Here is an 18814-nt window from a genome sequence, read left to right on the forward strand (position 1 = left end):
TTAACCATTTACCAAATAATAACACTCAAAAAATCCATTGGTTGATTTATTGATAAAGTAGAAGTAATTTGGTTCAAATAGAAATATTATTTGGTTATCATTTTAATCAACTAATAAGTCATTATAGGATTAGCAAAATATTCCTTGGTGATTGAATAGATCTACAAATTACTTTATCTCTCTAAGCCTCAGATTTCTCAAATGTAAAATATGAAAGATAACATCTCAAAGGTTATTGTAAGGATCAAATAAAATAGTATACACTAAGCAATTCATAAACAAAAAAATATGGGATATATAGGTTATTGTTATTCCCATAATCCTGTTCAAAATATATTTTTTTAAATATCATTTTGGAACTGTTATCATAAACTTAACACATCTTTGAATATTCTTAAAGATGTGCATGGTGAGAAGGAGGATGTATGGCTACATATAAATAAAGGGATGAAACTAGGCTATTATAAACAAAGCAATATGGTGCTGGTTTTTTAAATACAATAGAATCTAAAATTTAGCAATTTTTAATCTTAAATACTAATAGATAAATTTTCTAATAATAGTTTCAAAGAAAAGAGATAAAGTCAAATCTATTTTGCTATGTTTAAGTTAAAAAAGCAGGAGTAGAAATCAAGATTTAAGATAACAACAATAAAAATAGAGTCAAGCAGGGAAATTATGTTATGATTAAGAGTGTCAAAAATAACAAAATTAAATATGTTCATACAAAATCACAAAACAAACAAGTTCTTAAAGGAAAAATTAACTGAAATGAGAAAAAACGAAGAGCTCTGAGTAAGATATAAATTTGATGTGTCTTTGTTCTTCAGTCAAACCTAGAGAAATTCAATAAAAAGATAAACAATTAGGAAATTTGAATCTTGTATGTAAAAGATGGGATTTATGAGATTTTGGAGGTTTCTGAATGGGAAGTAGAGATCATAGTGTTACATAATTTGTAATCATACTATATCAATAGTGTTAAAAGATAGACTTCTGTTGAAGTGATCAACTTAAGAAAATAAAAAGGACTGGTCAGTTTCTCAAGTTAAAAACCATCACCCTGATTATTTCTGGGTCTATTATCATTATTCCCCTGAAGTGCCTGTCCAAAATACATGTCTTTTTGGACTAACATCAATAGCCTGAATGTGATAATCTTTATAACTGAACGTCATTGAAGTTTTATAGTGTTCCAATCCAAACAATAAACAGTTGTTAAAGTATCTTCTACAAAACACTATATTAAATAATAGGAATACAAAAACAAAACAAAAACTAGTTCTTGTGAAATGCTTGGTGGGATAATGAATAGCTCCAATCCTATTCTAAGGAGGACTTGAGTTCAGATATGGCCTCAGATACTTACTAGCTGTGTGACCCTGGGCAAGTTACTTAACACTGATTGCCACCAAAAACATGAGGTCTTTTCCTTGAGGAACTTACATGTGATTGGAGGGAACAATACATATACAGATAACTTGACACAAATAGATAACATGATGACTGTAGAGAAAACAAACACTAAGAATTAAAGAGTTCGGGAAGGGCTTTCTTCAGTAGATGACACATGAGCTGAGCCTCAAAAAGTGTAGGAACTCTAAGAGATGAAAATGATGAAGAAGTACAAGTCAAATGTGGGAGATACCATGTACAAGAATTCATTATTTGATAAAAAATTCTTTAGAAAACTGGAAAGCAGAATGGCAAAACTGGGCATAGATAAGTATTTTATACCATTTATCAAGATTAGGTCAAAATAGTTTCATGACCTAGATATAAAGATATTACAAGAAAATTTGAAGGATACGGAACATATAACTTATTAGAATAATAGTAAGTGAACAATTTGTGAATAAGCAACAGACAGATAACAAAGTTAGGTATAAAATGGATAACTTCCATTATAGTCAGTTTAAAAGAGTTTGTACAAATAAAACAAATGTAACCAAGATCAGAAGAAAAGCAGAAAATGGGGGGGGGGGGTTATAGACAGCTACTCAAATAAAAATCTTATATCTCAAATATATAAACAACTTAATCAAATCTATAAGAAGACATTTCAATTCCCACTTGATAAGTGGTCAAAGAATATGAAGAGGAAGTTTTCTAATGAAGAAATCAAAACAATTTATAGTCACATAAAAAATTCTTTATGTAATAGCAAAGAACTAGAAATTTCAGGGATGCCCACTAATTGGGGAATGAGTTCTTTTTCTTCTTATTTTTTTTGGGGGAAGGGGACTTTATTTTATAGGATATAGTGGGTACATATTAGTATTAGTAGATTTTTGTGTGGCTGAACTTAGAATCAGGGAAATCTGATTATGAAATTTACTTTAGACTATTACTAGCTTTGTGGTCCTGGAAAACCACCTACTCTCACCTTCAAATTCCTCTTTGGTAAAAAAGAAATACTAACAACCCTAATTCATTGACTTGTTAAGACTCCATTGAGATGTTTGTAAAGCACTTGCAAACCTTAACATTTTATGATACTCTGTAAAAGTATTTATTATCAATAATTATTATTCACATGCTACAGTTTTAAAATTTATTTTTAAATTTATGAAATAAAACAAGCATTTCTATAAATCATAGCACAATAAAAAGATTATTGCACATTAAATCACAAATTCACTATGTACAATTTGCTGTTCCTTTTAAATACACAATAAAATTATCTTTCCTTTTTTCTCCCTTTTTCTGTTCCTCTATGTAAAATCTTTTAATTTATGTGCTGTGTGCTAGACACTACAGCAATCCTAACTGGTCTCTCTCTTTCCAGTATGTCTGTCCCCTTTCCATTCTATGGAATATCCTATCCTATCCTGTACGCAGAAGGCCAGAATTACTTATCTTTTGTGATTCTCTCCATGTCTTACTTAAATGTAAATGCTTCCCTCATTCAAAACTCTGATGGGTATTTTTTCCTATGCTGCCCTAATTCATATATTTATTTATTTATTTAATTTAATAGCCTTTTATTTACAGGTTATATGCATGGGTAACTTTACAGCGTTAACAATTGCCAAACCTCTTGTTCCAATTTTTCACCCCTTACCCCCCACCTCCTCCCCTAGATGGCAGGATGACCAGTAGATGTTAAATACATTAAAATATAAATTAGATACACAATAAGTATACATGACCAAAACATTATTTTGCTGTATAAAAAGAATCAGACTCTGAAATATTGTACAATTAGCTTATGAAGGAAATCAAAAATGCAGGTGGGCATAAATATAGGGATTGGGAATTCAATGTAATGGTTTTTAGTCATCTCCCAGAGTTCTTTCTCTGCTGCCCTAATTTATTTATGATATTAGATAAATCATGTGCCCAGTTACAGTTTATCTAGTTATAAAGTGTGAGATGTTGGTCTATACTTTAAATTTCTGTCAGAATCCTTTCCAGTTCTTCCAAATCTTTTCCTCAAATGACTTCTTTCTTAGATCTTTCAGTTTGTCAAACACTACCTTACTATGTTTTTTTTAAATTTTTTCATATATTGTATATTTAATCTAATCCTTTGATTAAGTTGATCTTTACAACCATTCTGATCTTCACTTGATCTTTACAATCACTCTGGGAGATAGATGCTATTATTCCTATTTTAATAATGAAGAAACTGAGGAAACAGAGTTTAAGTGACCATGAACACAGCTAGTAGGTGTCTGAAGCCAGTTTTAAACTCAAGTCTTCCTGACTACTGATCCAACTATCTATGGCACCACTTAGTGCCCCAGAGAGATATCAAGAAGGGAAGCTTCCAAAGGAAACAAGAGGAATAAAATATAGAGTGCAAGTGGAGGTATTATCCTTAGTAAGAAGAAAGTCTATATTTCTCCCCTCTTCTCTCCCCCCACCTCTCTCTTTAAGGCATATGGAGACTGGAGTATGATGTTGAGAGATTTTGAGAGGTAGGAAGGAGTGAGGAGTTGCTGGATATTTATTTCTATCTCTTATGACGCTAAGGCTTTCTGAAAATTTTCTCCATTCATATATATATATATATATGTATGTATATAATTGATCTTGTTCTTTCCTTCTGGAGATTTCTCCTAATTTTATTTTCATTCATAATATTTGTTCAATCAACTAGGGCTTGTTGATCTTTCTGATCGTTTTCCTGTGAAGGTTTCTTCCATTTTGATTATGTAGTATTCTTTTATTTTATATGGGTTTTTTGTCTTTTGTTTTTTTGAGGTAAGCTAAAGAGCTGAGCCTAATTATTACCATTTACTCTATCATCTTTTTGAAACTCACTTCAATTCCATAAGCATCTAAACTGATGGGGACCCAAAGAGCACTGGAAATATGTATAAGTAATTGACAGTGTATTTGTGCCAAAGAATTTGTGTAAAAGATTTTATTAAAGACTTGTATGGTCAGAAAAGTAGATAGTCTAATCATGAAAAAAAGAGCAATGTCATAGATGGGATTCTTCCACTAGAATGAACTTTTTTTAAAAAAATTAATTGGACAGTCTCTAGTATTTTGAGTAAATTTTCTGTGGAAATGAAAACATATGGACAAGAATTACCCAGGAAGAGAAGGTATAGGTTGTGAATGGTACTATGAAGGAAGTGCTTACACTTATGTTATAGGTTCATTAAAGTATAAGTGTAGGCATTATCCTTTGTCCTTGAGTATTTTGATCCCCAATCTTACCATCTTTTAGCTGCTACCAAACTTCAAACTTTAATTCAAAAACCTCTGCTCACTGAATATCTCCCCCCAGATACCACATAAACATCTCAAACTCAATGTATACAAAGCAATTCTCTCTAGACCTTTTTTGAAACTTACCTACTCCTGTTGAAGAACCTCTATCACACTAGTCTCATCTAGGTTCAAAAACCTCCATTATTTCCCGCCTTTATCTCTGTCTTACCATTCCCTACACCTAATAATTTGTTGCTAAATCTTGTTCATTTTACGAACATATCATCTCATGCATTCCTTCTCTTCTCTTTTTTACACAGCCACTATCCTAGCTCAGAGCTTCATTTCCTTTTAAATGGGGTAGCCTCCAAAACAAAAATTTATGTGTTGTGTGCTAGACACTACAGGAATCCTAACTGGTCTCTCTCTTTCCAGTATGTCCCCTTTCCATTCTATCCTATACCCAGGAGGCCAGATTATTTATATATGTGTATATATATATATATATATATATATTTTTTTTTTTTTTTTTTTGCTGAGGCAATTGGGATTCAGTGACTTGCCCAGGGTCACACAGCCAGGATGTGTGAAGTATATGAGGCCAAATTTGAACTCATGTCTTCCTGACTTTAGGCAAGAAACATTCTTAAAGCCCAGGTATGAACCTGTGAGAATACTCGATTTATATATCTGTTCAGTTTGACATTTAAAATCCTCTATTACATCATCCTAAACATTATTCCAGGTATACTTCACATTTCTCCCTTTCATACATTCAGCATTCTAGACAACTTGAACTAACTTATATTAACTGCTCCTCCCTCCATGCAATTATAAAGTATAGTCCTTATGTCTATAATAAATTGCCTTTTCATTTCCCCCATTTTATAAGAATTCTTAGTCTTGAAACTCAATTCGGGTGTTATCTTCTTAAGAAAGCCTTTGTTATTTGTTAGTGCTCTACATTGGGGTGTGCCATTTCCTTCTCCAGTTCATTTTATAGATGAGGAAACTGAGGCAAACAGACTTAAGTGACTTGGTAAGGATCCCAGAGCTAGTGCCTGAGACTGGATTTGAACTCAGGTCTTCTGGACTTCAAGTCTGGCCCTCTATTCACTGGGCCACCTAGTCACCACCAAACTGCAATTTACCTTTCCATGTAGGTCCCACAACAGGATAACTGTTCTAGATTGCCCCTCTCCCTAAGTCACTGGAATCTTCCATGCTGGAAACCTCTATGCCCAATGCTCATAGAGCAGAGGATAGGAAGAGGCTGTCATTGGCCAGTCCTTGGTGCTTTCCTGCCTATGACATCAGAGAGAAAAAAAAATCCACTTTTTTCCTTAAAACATATAGATATTCAAGGGAATGTAAAGCTGCCCTGGTAACAAAAAAAGTCCCATATACCTCATATTGAACTTCCAGGTATTGATATATTAGAATAACTAGGGTAACAAACAAATTTTATAAATATATTATTCCCTTTCTCCTCCTTCTATGTCCTGATGACCATTGTACCTGAAGGTTCAGAAATCACCAATACCACCCCCATTATATCTTTGATTTCATCTCTCTCTGCTATGTGTCTCTTGCCTTATGACTTTCCTTAATATTAGTTAAAATGTGTCTGTAATAAATATCTTTAAAGTTATTGACCTAATTTAGTCCCCTAAGATGGATTCAGATGTCTACACAGTAAACTTTAAGCTACTTAAGATGGGAGTCCTTTTTTGTTTGTTTGTTTTGTATCACAAAAGCTAGCACAGTTTTTTATGCATGATGGATGTTTAATGAATGTTTTTTAACTGAATGGTAAGTCATGTTACAAAAATAAAAAAATCTGCATTAATTGGATATTAGATTCTTGAGTAAAATACTTAATAAAATGTGATCTATAAATTAAAAGTATAATTTTTTAAAATATATTTGTACTTATTCCAATAAACTCTCATTGCTCAAAATACTTTTGGAGCTCCTCTTTCAGAATTGCCATCAAAGCCCATTTTTGAGGAGAGGAAAGAAAGTCAGTTTTAAAGTCTGCCTTCTATAGATCTGCCAAAGTTTTGAGAAGGTATTGCCAGAAATCTGGCCACAAAGTGACAAATATTTTTAGCTACCATCCATGAGACTTTTTAATAAGGTACCAAAAAATACAACCTGCATAATGTACTAGTTACTCACACCATTCAACTAAGTTACCTTTATCATTCAAAAAAGAAAAAAAAAATTTAAAGAATTCTGCAAATTAAATTGTCTTTTTTTTTTTAAGAGAAAATTTGTCCGTGTAGTAAAGTTTTACTTTGCTAATCTTAAATATAGGGGCAATTCTTAAATAAAATCTCAGCCACAAATATTCCATAGCAAAAGAAAACTGACTTATTTTTAAACCTAGCAAAATGCTTATATAGACATTTGCTATGCTAACTTCAGTCCTTGCAGTTAAGAATTATCTCTATCCCTCAGGTCACTATGGAAAATGAAAATACAGATAACTGATTTCTCCTTGTATATATGCTGCTGTCCTTTAAAGATAACACTACTACTAACAATGATTTCAACTAAGAAGACCAAGGTAAATTAAATTTTACTAAGTGGATTTGCATTTTGTTGCTTGAATTTACACTACCTTTGCTATTGATTTTATTCTTTTTGATCAACAAAAATCCATTTTCTTTCCCCATCATCTCTCCACACCCCCCCCCCCATTAAAAATGTTTTTTACTCCTTTATTTTTGCATGTGTGTGGGGGGGAGGGATGGAGAACATAGTGCAAGGTCGACAGAAGTAAATTCTTGATAATTGAAAAAAATAATCCGCAAACAAAACACTTGTAACAAATATGTATGGTTAATTCAAAAACTGCTGCTATTATTACTTGCAGTCAGTTGTTGCTCTTTAACTCAAAAAGGCAGCCTAATGTACTGAAAAACAGCATGGCACAGTTGAGCATTGGACCTGGAGTCAGGAAGACCTGGGTTTGAACTCACTAGCTATGTGACCCTGGGCAAGTCATTTAACCAGTTTATTCATCTGTAAAATTAAGGGACTAGACTAAATGACCTCTAAAGTTTCTTCTAATTGCAATCTAAATCTTTGATCCTGCCTCCCAGAATCACTTTGATGACTTCATTCTTTACACCCAAGTAAATTAACTATTTGCCTGCAGTGTATAATCTATCAACTGCTATTTAAAGCAGATGTTTCAGAATGTGGATTGTTATTTATTTAGTTTTCACTCTGATGTTGTCCTCTTTAACCTCACCACAAACTCAATGGACATAATCAAAACTGGGTTTCTACAAAGACAGTCAAAAGACATTAATTTGAAATGTTCAAACTTTCAATTTGGAAACAATACCTGAAGGTTGTTCAAGAGTTTAGAGGTAGTTATTTGATCATTATCAAAAAACATTTATCTCATGGTAATTCACTAGAGAATATTGACTCTAAATATATTAACCTCCAAGATTCTAAGATTAGATAGGTTAACGGTCTTTAAAAGTTAATATTTAATCTAAAATAATTTAGAGCAGAAAATGTTAATAAAATAAAAATCATACATTAACAGTATAATAGTTTTTCTAGCATATAGCTTGCTAAGAAGTTCTTTGTTCAAAGCTCTAAGAGGTTTTTTGTTTTTTGTTTTTTTTTGTTTTTTTGGTACCAAAATATTACCAAAGCAAGGAAGAATAAATATCATTAACAATTTACAGAGAAGGTAACAGGAGCAAAAGAAAATTTCAGGATTTTTTATTTTAAAATTATAATAGGATCAATTATAAGTTCTAAAAAATAGTGCCACCTCCAATACACTCAACTATCCATAACACAAATAAGAACCAAGAAGCTACTTTAAAGGCCTGAACAAGCAAACTATATACCACAAAGTCCATGCACTTTACTTGTAAGAAAGACTTTTTAGAGATTATATTTCTTGCTTTTTTAAGTTTGATTCTAAAAAAAAGTTAATTATCTGTTTTTTCATTATATGGCACATTAGAATAGAAGCAAATTTTAAAAGGGGTGGGACTGCTGTTATGTCTACTAAAGAATAAGAGCATCAAGAGGGAATATCTTAAAGCCAAACAGTAAAAAAAGAAAACAAAAACTATAAAAAGCAGAGACAAAAACTCAGAAAATGTTCATGTGGTGTCTTGTAGCACATAAACAACTCTATTTAACATATCCCAATTGACACTGTATAGATATATCAACACACAGTCTAATAAATGGTGCTTATACCTTATGATCCTGAGTCAGCATGAAATAAATCACTTTTAGTATATTCTACTTGAGAGGTTATCCTATAATATTAAAAAAGATGTAGTAACATAAGCTTTTATAAGTAAAAGAACATTTACAGATCATTTGGTGCAAGCCCATCCTCACGATCCTTCTTATCCCTATTGTACTCCCTTATTTTGCAGTTGACAAAAAGGGAACCCATAGAGATTAAGGAGATGGGACTAGTCATATACCTATTTTGTAAAAAAATCAAGGCTAAAACCTAGATCTCATGATTTCTAATCCAATACACTTTTTGTTGTGGCCCACCATCCATTTGCTGGTGATTCCAAAATCATTAAAAAAACAAATATTAAATAAAGCAAAACTATATATGGAAGAAAAGTTATGTTCAACATGGTCACAATATGTTAAACCACAGTGAAAATTAATGTTAAAGTCCAACATCTAGTATAGATATTTGTGTGTGGGAGGGAGGTGTATAATGTAGTACTGTCAGCACTTTAAGGAAAAGGAATATGGAAAACTTAATTGTTTCTTACGTTCTCCATTTTAAAGGTACTAAAAAACAATGATCAAGCTTGCTTTTTGGATTTTAATCTGGAAAACAAATTTTTTTCCCCATCAAAATACCACTAGTAATTAAATATCAGTAGTTATGATTAACAAAAATAATATAACATGAATTTATGAGGCTGTTTTTATAAATAGAAACAAATGCTAGCTATTTTATAAGTGAATCACAATCTTAAAAATGTTTATAGCCAATCTTAGGCATTCTTTAGCTTTATGAATGTTTTGAAGAATCACAGGTTTGTTTTTGTTTTTTAATAACTGAGATACCCTACAGATCATTTAGCTAAAAACCCTTTATTTTACAGATGAAGAAACTGACATCCAAAGAGGTTAAATGATTTATTCAGTGTCACACAACTCATTAACAATAGAATTGGGACTAGAATAAGGTCTAGTGCTTTCTACTCCAAACTGCCATTTAAAAAGTCAAAAACAACTATGTACTTGAAAACAATCTTCATCAGAGAACTAGAAAGAAAATAAATACTGTAGGCAGTTTATTTCACCACTGGGAAGATTCTTAAATTAAAATCTTCATGCATAAACATTCCATAGCAAAAGAGGTCTGACCCTTAAATCTAGCAGAATGCTTGTATAGACAACATTTGCTATGCTAACTATAGTCCTTGGTATTATTAAGAACTATCTTTACCCTCTAGTTAAATTTTTGGAGATATTTATCATTATGTAAATCATGGTCTAGAATGGGCATTTACCAAGATAGAAGGGAGTATGGAAAAGTAAAAGGATACTGCTTTTGTGAAATCTATAATCAAGTATAATTTAGAACTCCTTGATTCTGGATAATTTCCACATAGTGCTTTCCTAGGGAAACACTTTTCTTGAATTAAGTTTAGCTACTGCAACTTAGGGATACTCAAGACAAAAATGTGGGTTGTTATTCCCTGTGCTCCTAATGAACAAAGTTGAATTGCAAACTTTATCCTCACTTTATTTAGATGTACATTTAGCTCACTGCTTTAAATATTAAGCTATTTTGTTTCTTAGCAATGTTTTTATACTCTTGCAAAAAAAAACAACATATTAGTCATCTTAGTTCTCTTAATAGAGGGGCAGGGATATCCTGCAGCTTTTTCTCTTATTGCTTTAAATCTAGAAATCAACAAATAAATCAAACTCTGATCTGCAGTGTTTGTTGATTAAATGATCCCACTGAAAATTTAACAATAGGACATCCTATATGAACTGTGTCCCTAGACATTCTTGTACATAATTTGTAGGTCCCAATGTTGACCACTAGATAAGGTATACATTAATAAAACACCATGGCACTAAAAAAACATTTAAATGAACTTAAGTCAGATTCCACATAGGTCATATAAATAGATTAAAAGATTTACAGGCTATTATTCATAAGTCTTTGGCTTTCTAATTTTAACCTACCATTTACTAATTCTCTATATCTTAACAGTACAGCATAATTTAAATGATCAGCAGAGAAATTGTGAGCAGACCTTTTCTTAGGAAGGTCTACATGACTTTGTATGAATGGAACCCAAATATAACAAGTAAACATCACAATCTACATTTTTAACTAAGTTTGGATATCTGTAAACTTAGAAGGAAAAGAAGAAACCAGACTCCTTTGCAATATTTTCCTATTTTACCTTTTATTTTTTCTTACTTTCTGACTAGGCTGAATATGACATACCTAAGGTTATATTCACAGTTGAGTATTGAGGGGAGCTCAGGTACACAATCAAATCCTAAGTCTAATACCCATACAACTCAATATGGCATACTGCAAACAACTTTTGCCATTTTCCTATACAACATAAAGCCTATGTAAATATTTATCAGCTTACTAAACCATAATGGGAACTTTGGATCCTATTACTATACTATGGAATAATGCTTCTATTGCTGTGGGAGACTAATCTGTCATCAATCTTCCCAGGCAAGAAAAGGAGGCCTGATTACCAGCAGGCAAGGTTTTTACAACACTTTTATTCACTTCACTAAAACACTTTAAAAAAAGGTATAATTATATTTGTAGCATATTATATATTAGAATGGAAGCTCCAGGAGGACAACAATTGTCTTACCCAATTTTTCCATCATTCTTACCTTCTAGGAAATGTGACATAGAAGTAAGGACAGACATGTATTAAATTTCTCATAGCAGATGAGATTAATTGATAGATTTTGATGTACTTTGAAAACACTCTTTAACTACCGATATGGAAGAATGAACATATCCCTTTGTACATTAATAGCTTGGGGAAAATGCTTCAGTAGTGAGGAATACGGTGGTTCCTAGAAATAAAGTATATACACTTTGGGTGGAAATGACTAAAGGGAATTATTGCTTCAAAAAATTTGCCCTAGGGCCATGAAATCAGTAGAAAAGAAGAACTACTTATTTGAAGGCTTCCATAAATTTAAAGTTTTCAATGGAAATCTTAACATTGTTAATATAAATTTTCTTCTAGTTCACACGCCAACACAACACTGAACCAAAATTTTTGTCAACACTAGTAATGGACAATGAAACTAGACAGCGTATTCTCTAAAATTTATTTACAGTCAATAAATTAAAAAACAAAATACAACCAGATTATAAACCTTGATCATATCCACATCAAATAGAACTGTCCAGGGAAACACTTCAGTTCCATCACGAACAATTGCTTTCTAATGCACTTAAGACATAACAGTCTATATAAAAGGCTTTAAACACACCAATCTAAAGCAAATATTTCATATATCTCCATTAAAAACCATCAAATTCAAGACTGCTGTGGCAATGCTGATTTTTAAAAATCTACAATGAATTCCATAATTACTTGAACTTTTTGTATTTAAATATTTTAAAATGTATCTCTATTTAGAGTTTTCAGAAAAAAAATAATCCTATGACTTACACATTAGGTCAAGAACTGTCAGCCACCAGCATCAAAGTTATACATGTCCAATAGTGTTCGGATTGGACAAAGTGAATACACACCACAACAGCAACACTCAGCTATCAACAATGAAGTATGCCCTCAACAATCATCAGTTTATAGGTTTCTAGTCAGGGAAGTAGTATGCTGGTTGGCAGGAAGGTAGGGTCAAAGTGATAATAAAGAATCTAAATATTATTTAAAGCACCCATAATACTTAGGCACTCAAAAAAAATATGGCAAGAAAGGTTGGTAAATTCCTTTCTAGCTTACACTCTGTGCCATGTAAGATAAAAGAGATAAAAGGCAAGAGAATGAATGAAAATCATGGGATTAAGGGTTCCTAAAATATTTTATGCAAACTAAACTACATCTTTACTTTAGATGGTGGTGGTAAATGAGTGCTCCTACCCTCCCCTGCCAATAAAGGCCATTGTGCTGGTTTACCTTCCACACAGTTGCCTAAAATATTGTACTTATCAACTACATTAGAGGCTTCTTCATATTTTAGAAATTACATTGGCTTTATCTAAAAAAAAAAAACCTGGCAAAACTAGAAATGGCATTATTTTGTGAGATCATAAAAATTACATATTGGACTCAGGACTGAAACCAAGAAAGCTAAAATAAATCTAGGAAAGCATTTATGCACTTCACAAAGTTACTAAGTTTCAAAAACATAAGAGGAAAAGAAAATTTAAAACTCATTCAAAATAAATACATGGTATCAACATTTATTTCATAGTTTTGTGCTGAGCGAGAATTATAAAATTCATCCTCTAAAAGAAATCTGATTTCAAAATCATCCTAGAAAATATCTGGATATCTATGGATTGCAGTCACATCCTAATATGGCCATTAGGTATGCTTTTTAAACTTAAAATGTTATATAATTACACAAAATGGCATCAATGATGCAGTACAAACATGTTTTTCACATATCTAAAAACACTAAGATTCAGATGCATTACTATGCATCTGAAATACAACTAGGTATGAAAACTTGTAACCCAAAAGATAAATCCAGGCTTCCATAAGTTACAATTTAACATTTCTTCATCTTCTAATAAATTATCCATTTTATTTACTCATGTGACTGTGTGATTAAAAAAAAAAAGTCATCCAACAGTAAGGAATTACCCATGAGAAGACTGCTAAAAAACTGGCATGAAGTCATTTTTTTATACAAGAAAAAACATTCTCTCTCTCTCACACACACACACACACACACACACACACAAAATGCTATTGACTGTTGAGTCTGCAAGATTTCATTTCAAAAGTTGAGCCAATATAAGAATATAAAAGTCAAAAATGAAACTCTTTCCTTATACTCCCTAAGAAGCTGCCAAGCAGAGTTAAACCTCAATACTGAGGATTTCATATGCCAAGTTCCAGCCTGGAATGGATTTTTCCATGGCAGAATAATTAAAATCTTGAAAGATAGTGGTACAAAAAAACACTACTTGACCCTTTAGGTATTGCAGTGATAAATGGTTATGGCACCACTGGCTACAAACCATTAAGTCTTGCTGCCACCATTACCAAAGGCACTTGGATAATCTAGAATCCCACATTTGGCCAGAGTATAAACACTAATATAAAACAGCAATTGAAGGGTTAGCATTAAATGTGGCTAGCCTATTGGATTATTTCGGTCTTAGGCTGATAGTAAAAGACCAAAACTGCAGATAATTACCAACGGAAAGAGAAATCCAAACTTTTATCTTAAACATAAGATCAACAACTTGTCATAATATTCAAGGATTTTTTGGAAGAAAAAAAGTGATGACTGCTAGATAACTCCGCCCTCCCCCCCCCCAAAAAAAAAGAAAAGCAGCAATTTGGCCCAATTTCAATTAACAACCAAATATTAAATACCAAGAAATGCTCCCACCCCTCTTGGTCATTACTTCTCAAGTTGTAAAATTAGTGTATTCTGCCTGACATTTTAATAAGAATTTTAATTATACACATTCATTTCTCACTTACAAATCCTTGTGCTCCAAATAATCTTACCGGATTTGTATGCTAGACTAGTACATGGACCCGGACCAATATACCTCCAGTTTTGTTTGGTGCCATATATCACCGCTGTAACCAACAGTAGGTTCTTTAAAAATTAGTTCATTTTTCATCACAACCATGTTGTTTCAATGCATTTTAATTTTTATTCATTTTAATTGAATTTAACAAGTCAGCTTTTTCTAAACAAAATGGTATAAAAAAATCAGTATGCTACTAATATCTTCAGGTGCTCAGTAAATATAAACTTAATTCATATATAAAAATTTTAAAAACGACTAAAAAATGTTTAAACAGTTCTATTTTGTGACTCTTAATAATCACTGAGCCCATGAAACTCAAAGCCATACAAATCCTTGCACCAATAAACAGTCATAAAAGCCCTGAAACCTTTTAAAAACGTATACTTAGGTCAAAGCTCCAGGAGCCAGTAAAAACTGGGGAACACATGGGATTCAGAATACCCTGAGCACATATTAGTGCAATACCACGAAGCATCCATAATCCTCCGTCCGGAAAGAGGGGTGGCGGTAGTGGTGGTGGTGGTGGTGGTGGTGGTGGTGGTGAAAAAGAAATAAGCTAAGTAAAATCTGGCTTTATTATACAAGCATGAAACAAAAAATTCCTTTGGAACAATAATGACTTCTTCGGTGGACTTCCAGACCAGTGAGGTAGAGTCCAAAAGGGAGAAAACGGATCTGCCCCCTAGAGTCCGGGCGACTTCTCAGTCTGGGGGTGGGGGGGAAGGGAGGAAGGATGCGGTCCTGCCCCTTCGGGAATCCAGGTGCGTGTCCTCCATCCTGCAGAATCCAGGGGGAGCAGAAGAGCGAGACCCAGAGATTCCTTCGTCCCGGGACGGGGAACAGGGGCGAGGGGAGAAGCAATCCGATGAACCTTCTTTGCCCATAAAGTGCACTAAGGGGACACGGTCCAGGCCGGAATTGTAAACACTAGACTGACACTTGTTCATTTCTCCTGGCGGAAGCTCAGTCCCCAGGGGAGGCGGCGGTGGCAGCGGAGGCATCGACTCGTGGGCTTGAAAAGTGGAGAAGAACGATGGTGGGGAATCCCACGAAGTGGAAGCGCAAAGTCCCCTGCTCGCGGACGGTGCACAGGGAGCCGAGCCAGGGGCCAGAGGGGAGGGATGGAGACGGGGGACGGGGGCGGAGAGCGACGGCGGGCTGGTGGGGTCGGTCCCCTCTCAAGTCTCAGGATGTGGCCACGGGGAAGCGGCGGAGCCTCACGACGGGCTCCAGGTTCACTCGCAGGACCTGCTGGGCTCGGCGCCGCGCCGCCGCCAGGCTCCGCTCGCCCCACACGTCGTGGCCGACGCGGATGGTGGGGAAGGTGGTCAGCACCGGGGTGGCGGCTCTCCAGATCTCCTCCAGGGTCCGGCCCCCGAAGCGGCTCGCGTGGGGCAGCGGCTGGGGCGACGGTGGGGGCGAGGGCAGGGCGGGCGATGGCGGCGAGGGCTCGGGGGGCGCGGGGGGCAGCGAGAGCAAGGGCGCGGGCTGGGGCTGTTGAGGCAGCAGCGGCGGCAGTTTCCTGAATCTCTTGGCGGCCCCGGCTCCTCGGCGCCTCCTCCTGGCGGCTGCTCCGGGGGCCGGACGGCGGGACGACGGGGGTGGCAGCAGCGGCGACGGCGGCTCCCCGCCGCCGGCAGGGTGGCTGTCGGCGGTGGCCGGGGGTCCCGGGGGGTCCGGGACCAGGGCCCGGCAGGACGAGTAACCATAGACGTCCTTGCTGCGGAGGATGTGCGGGGAGAACTGGTGCTTGAGGCTGCAGAGGAAGCTCCAGAGCTCGGCGTCCGAGCTCATGAACTCGGTGCTGCGGGGCATGAAGAGCTTGAAGGCGTCGCCCAGCGCCTTGGTGCTGCCGGCCAGGGACAGCTGCGAGCGCGAGTACACCACCTTCTCCTCCCGCTCCGCCGCCAGCCCGTCACCTCCTCTGGCCCTGGGGCCGCCGCCCGGGGCCGCCGCCGCCGCCGCCGCCGCCGGGGCCGCCCGGGGCCGCCGCCGCCGCCTCCTCACGCTCCGCCGCATGGGTGCTGCTTCGGGACCGCCACGGCCGCCGCCGCTGCCTGGGCTGCCTCCCGCCCGGCCCGCGTTGTCCTCCGCCGGGGCGGCGGTGGTTGCTGCTGCTGCCTCCTGCCCGGCACTTCTTTCGTTACTTTTCTCGCCTCCGCCGCCGCCCCTCCCCCTCAGCCACCGAGGGCGGAGTGCGCGGGTGGATATCCTGCCGCCCCGAACAAAATGGCGCCCGGCGCCCACCCCTGGGCTTTGTCATTGGACACCACCACCCGCTCCCCCCCTCTTCTTCTCTTTCTTCTCCCCCTCTCTTTCTTCCCCTTGCCCTCTCTTTCTTTAAATGTGTCCGCCCCAGGCTCCTCCCCCTGTCGTCCTAGCCCCACCCATTGGGTGCCCTCGTAAGAAAGGGGAGGGAAGGGGAAAGATGGGGAAGAGTCCAGGTCTAGGAAGATGGTGGCTGGGATGGTTGGGCATGGTGGGGAAGGGGGTGGGTGTTGGACTGAAGAGTCATCCCAAGTTGGGTGGTGTAGGTTCTGGTGGCATGTCAAGAGTAAAGTGTGTGCTGATCCTCCTGTGGGAAGGGAGGATCAAAGTTACACCCCAGGTTAAGCATGAGGATTGCTCTCATGCCACCTAGGTCTTCAGTCTGAATGAAATAAAAGGGTAAGTCATAAAAGATTATTGATATTAGAGCAGGAAGAGACCTTAGAGATCATTTGTTTCAACACTTTTCATTTAATGGATGAGGAAACAGCTTACTGAAACTGAAGAGGTGGTGACTTTATCAAAAGCCACATCTGGATTCAAACCATGGACAGACAGATTCCAAATCTAGCATTTTTTCCAACCAATCCAAAAGTGTCAGCTATCAACAGACTGGTAGAATTGAAATATCAATCTCTCCCACACTAAGACATCACATAATTCTAATTTAAAGCATTTCTCCTCCCAAAGCTAATGATTTCCATCATTCCTACCTTTAGCTTTCCTATCTCCCAGTCATTTAAAGAATAGTCTAGTAATCCAGAGACATTTAATTAATCTTGTGAAATATAAAGAAAACTGACTTGATTTAAAAAAAAAAAAAAAAAAAAAAGCTTTTGTGTTTGTGAGACACCCAACACATCAAAAAGCAAGATGATAACCTTTCATGGTCCAGAAAGCTAAACTCTTAATAATCTTTATTCAAGTAGGGCAGTATTAGAGAATTGAAAATCAATTATAATTATTGGATCTATGTGACCCCTTTGAATCAATAAAATATTCCATTTGAAGATGTATTTGAAAACACTGCTTTGTCTACTCATAGTCTCTTGAAACTAGTGTGGAAGAGTATTATTGTAATAATGTATTTATTCACCTTGCTTCAAAGGGGAAAAAATCAAATTATTTTAAGGAAAATTCAGCATCATATACAAAAAAGTTAAAATTGAAAATGCATTTTATCTTAAAAGTGAAGAGAAAGAAAAAACATTAGAATTCTGAATAATGGAAAGGGTACAGCAAAGACAAGAGTGCTTTAAAAAAAAAGCTTTAAAAGATTTTATGACTAATTTTTGTTTATATTTTAATTAGAAGTAACTTGTAGTTTAATCCTCTCAATTCAAAAATTCTCTGAAAAATTCTCAATACACAGAGGTGGGTAGCAGATTTAACTCTTCACTGCTCAGCTGATTGTTTTCATGAAGAATTATTGAATGATGTAGTTACAGTTCCTGAATTTTACACTATCATTCAGATTCCAAATTTTAATGTTGAAAGATTTGAAACCATCTACTTCAACTCATTTTACAGGAAAAAAAAAAAAAAAACAGGCTCAGGGAAATTAAATGGTTAATTCAAAATTACACTTATCTAGTGGTTGAGCAACAGTCAGGGTTCTTAGTTTCCTAGAGTCTTGCTCTTTTCACCACATTATGATGATTATGATGATGGTAGTGGTGGTGGTTTACATTTTATCCAGCACCTTTTTTATGCTGTTTCCATAATACTTGACACACATTGCTTCATGTAATCTAAGAACTTTAAATATTACAGATGAGAAAAATAAAGCTCAGAACTCAGTGACTTAACCAGGATCATACATCTGATAAATATCTCAAGTGAGATGTGTACAGAGGACTTCCCATCTCCCAGTAAAATACTTTATCCAGTATATTACATATCTATCACATCAAAGATTCCTAATAACTAAAAATACTTAATTTGCTAAAATCACTATAACTTTGTGCAGAGGTAGATTATAAACTCCTTGAGGAAGAAGGATCTTATTTACTTACATGCCCCTTTGATATATTGCCTTAGGAACTGTTAATGCTCCATAAATGTTTGCAGAAAAATCATTTGCTAGAAAGGTACACACAAGTA

General features: G+C 35.9%; 1 protein-coding gene and 1 long non-coding RNA gene across 4 annotated transcripts in view; one reads left to right on the plus strand and one right to left on the minus strand.

The window, feature by feature from the left end:
• The window catches only part of LOC116419342, a 169696-nt gene that overhangs the window by 123611 nt on the left and 27271 nt on the right, over nucleotides 1-18814 (plus strand). For 2 of the 3 annotated variants that reach the window (XR_004229628.1, XR_004229626.1), the window contains one exon: nucleotides 7132-7348. This is a non-coding gene — a long non-coding RNA (uncharacterized LOC116419342). Of the gene's footprint in view, nucleotides 1-7131; nucleotides 7349-18814 lie in introns of those variants that run through there. The other variant, XR_004229627.1, reaches the window with a different exon arrangement.
• On the minus strand, nucleotides 15537-16559 carry CCDC71L (coiled-coil domain containing 71 like). The gene has a single exon (XM_031938753.1). It carries the CDS (start codon nucleotides 16460-16462, stop codon nucleotides 15629-15631), a length of 834 nt encoding a protein of 277 aa, XP_031794613.1. The 5' UTR covers nucleotides 16463-16559; the 3' UTR covers nucleotides 15537-15628.

This window comes from Sarcophilus harrisii, chromosome 5 (genome assembly GCF_902635505.1).
Source record: "Sarcophilus harrisii chromosome 5, mSarHar1.11, whole genome shotgun sequence".
NCBI classification, from domain to species: Eukaryota; Metazoa; Chordata; class Mammalia; order Dasyuromorphia; family Dasyuridae; genus Sarcophilus; species Sarcophilus harrisii.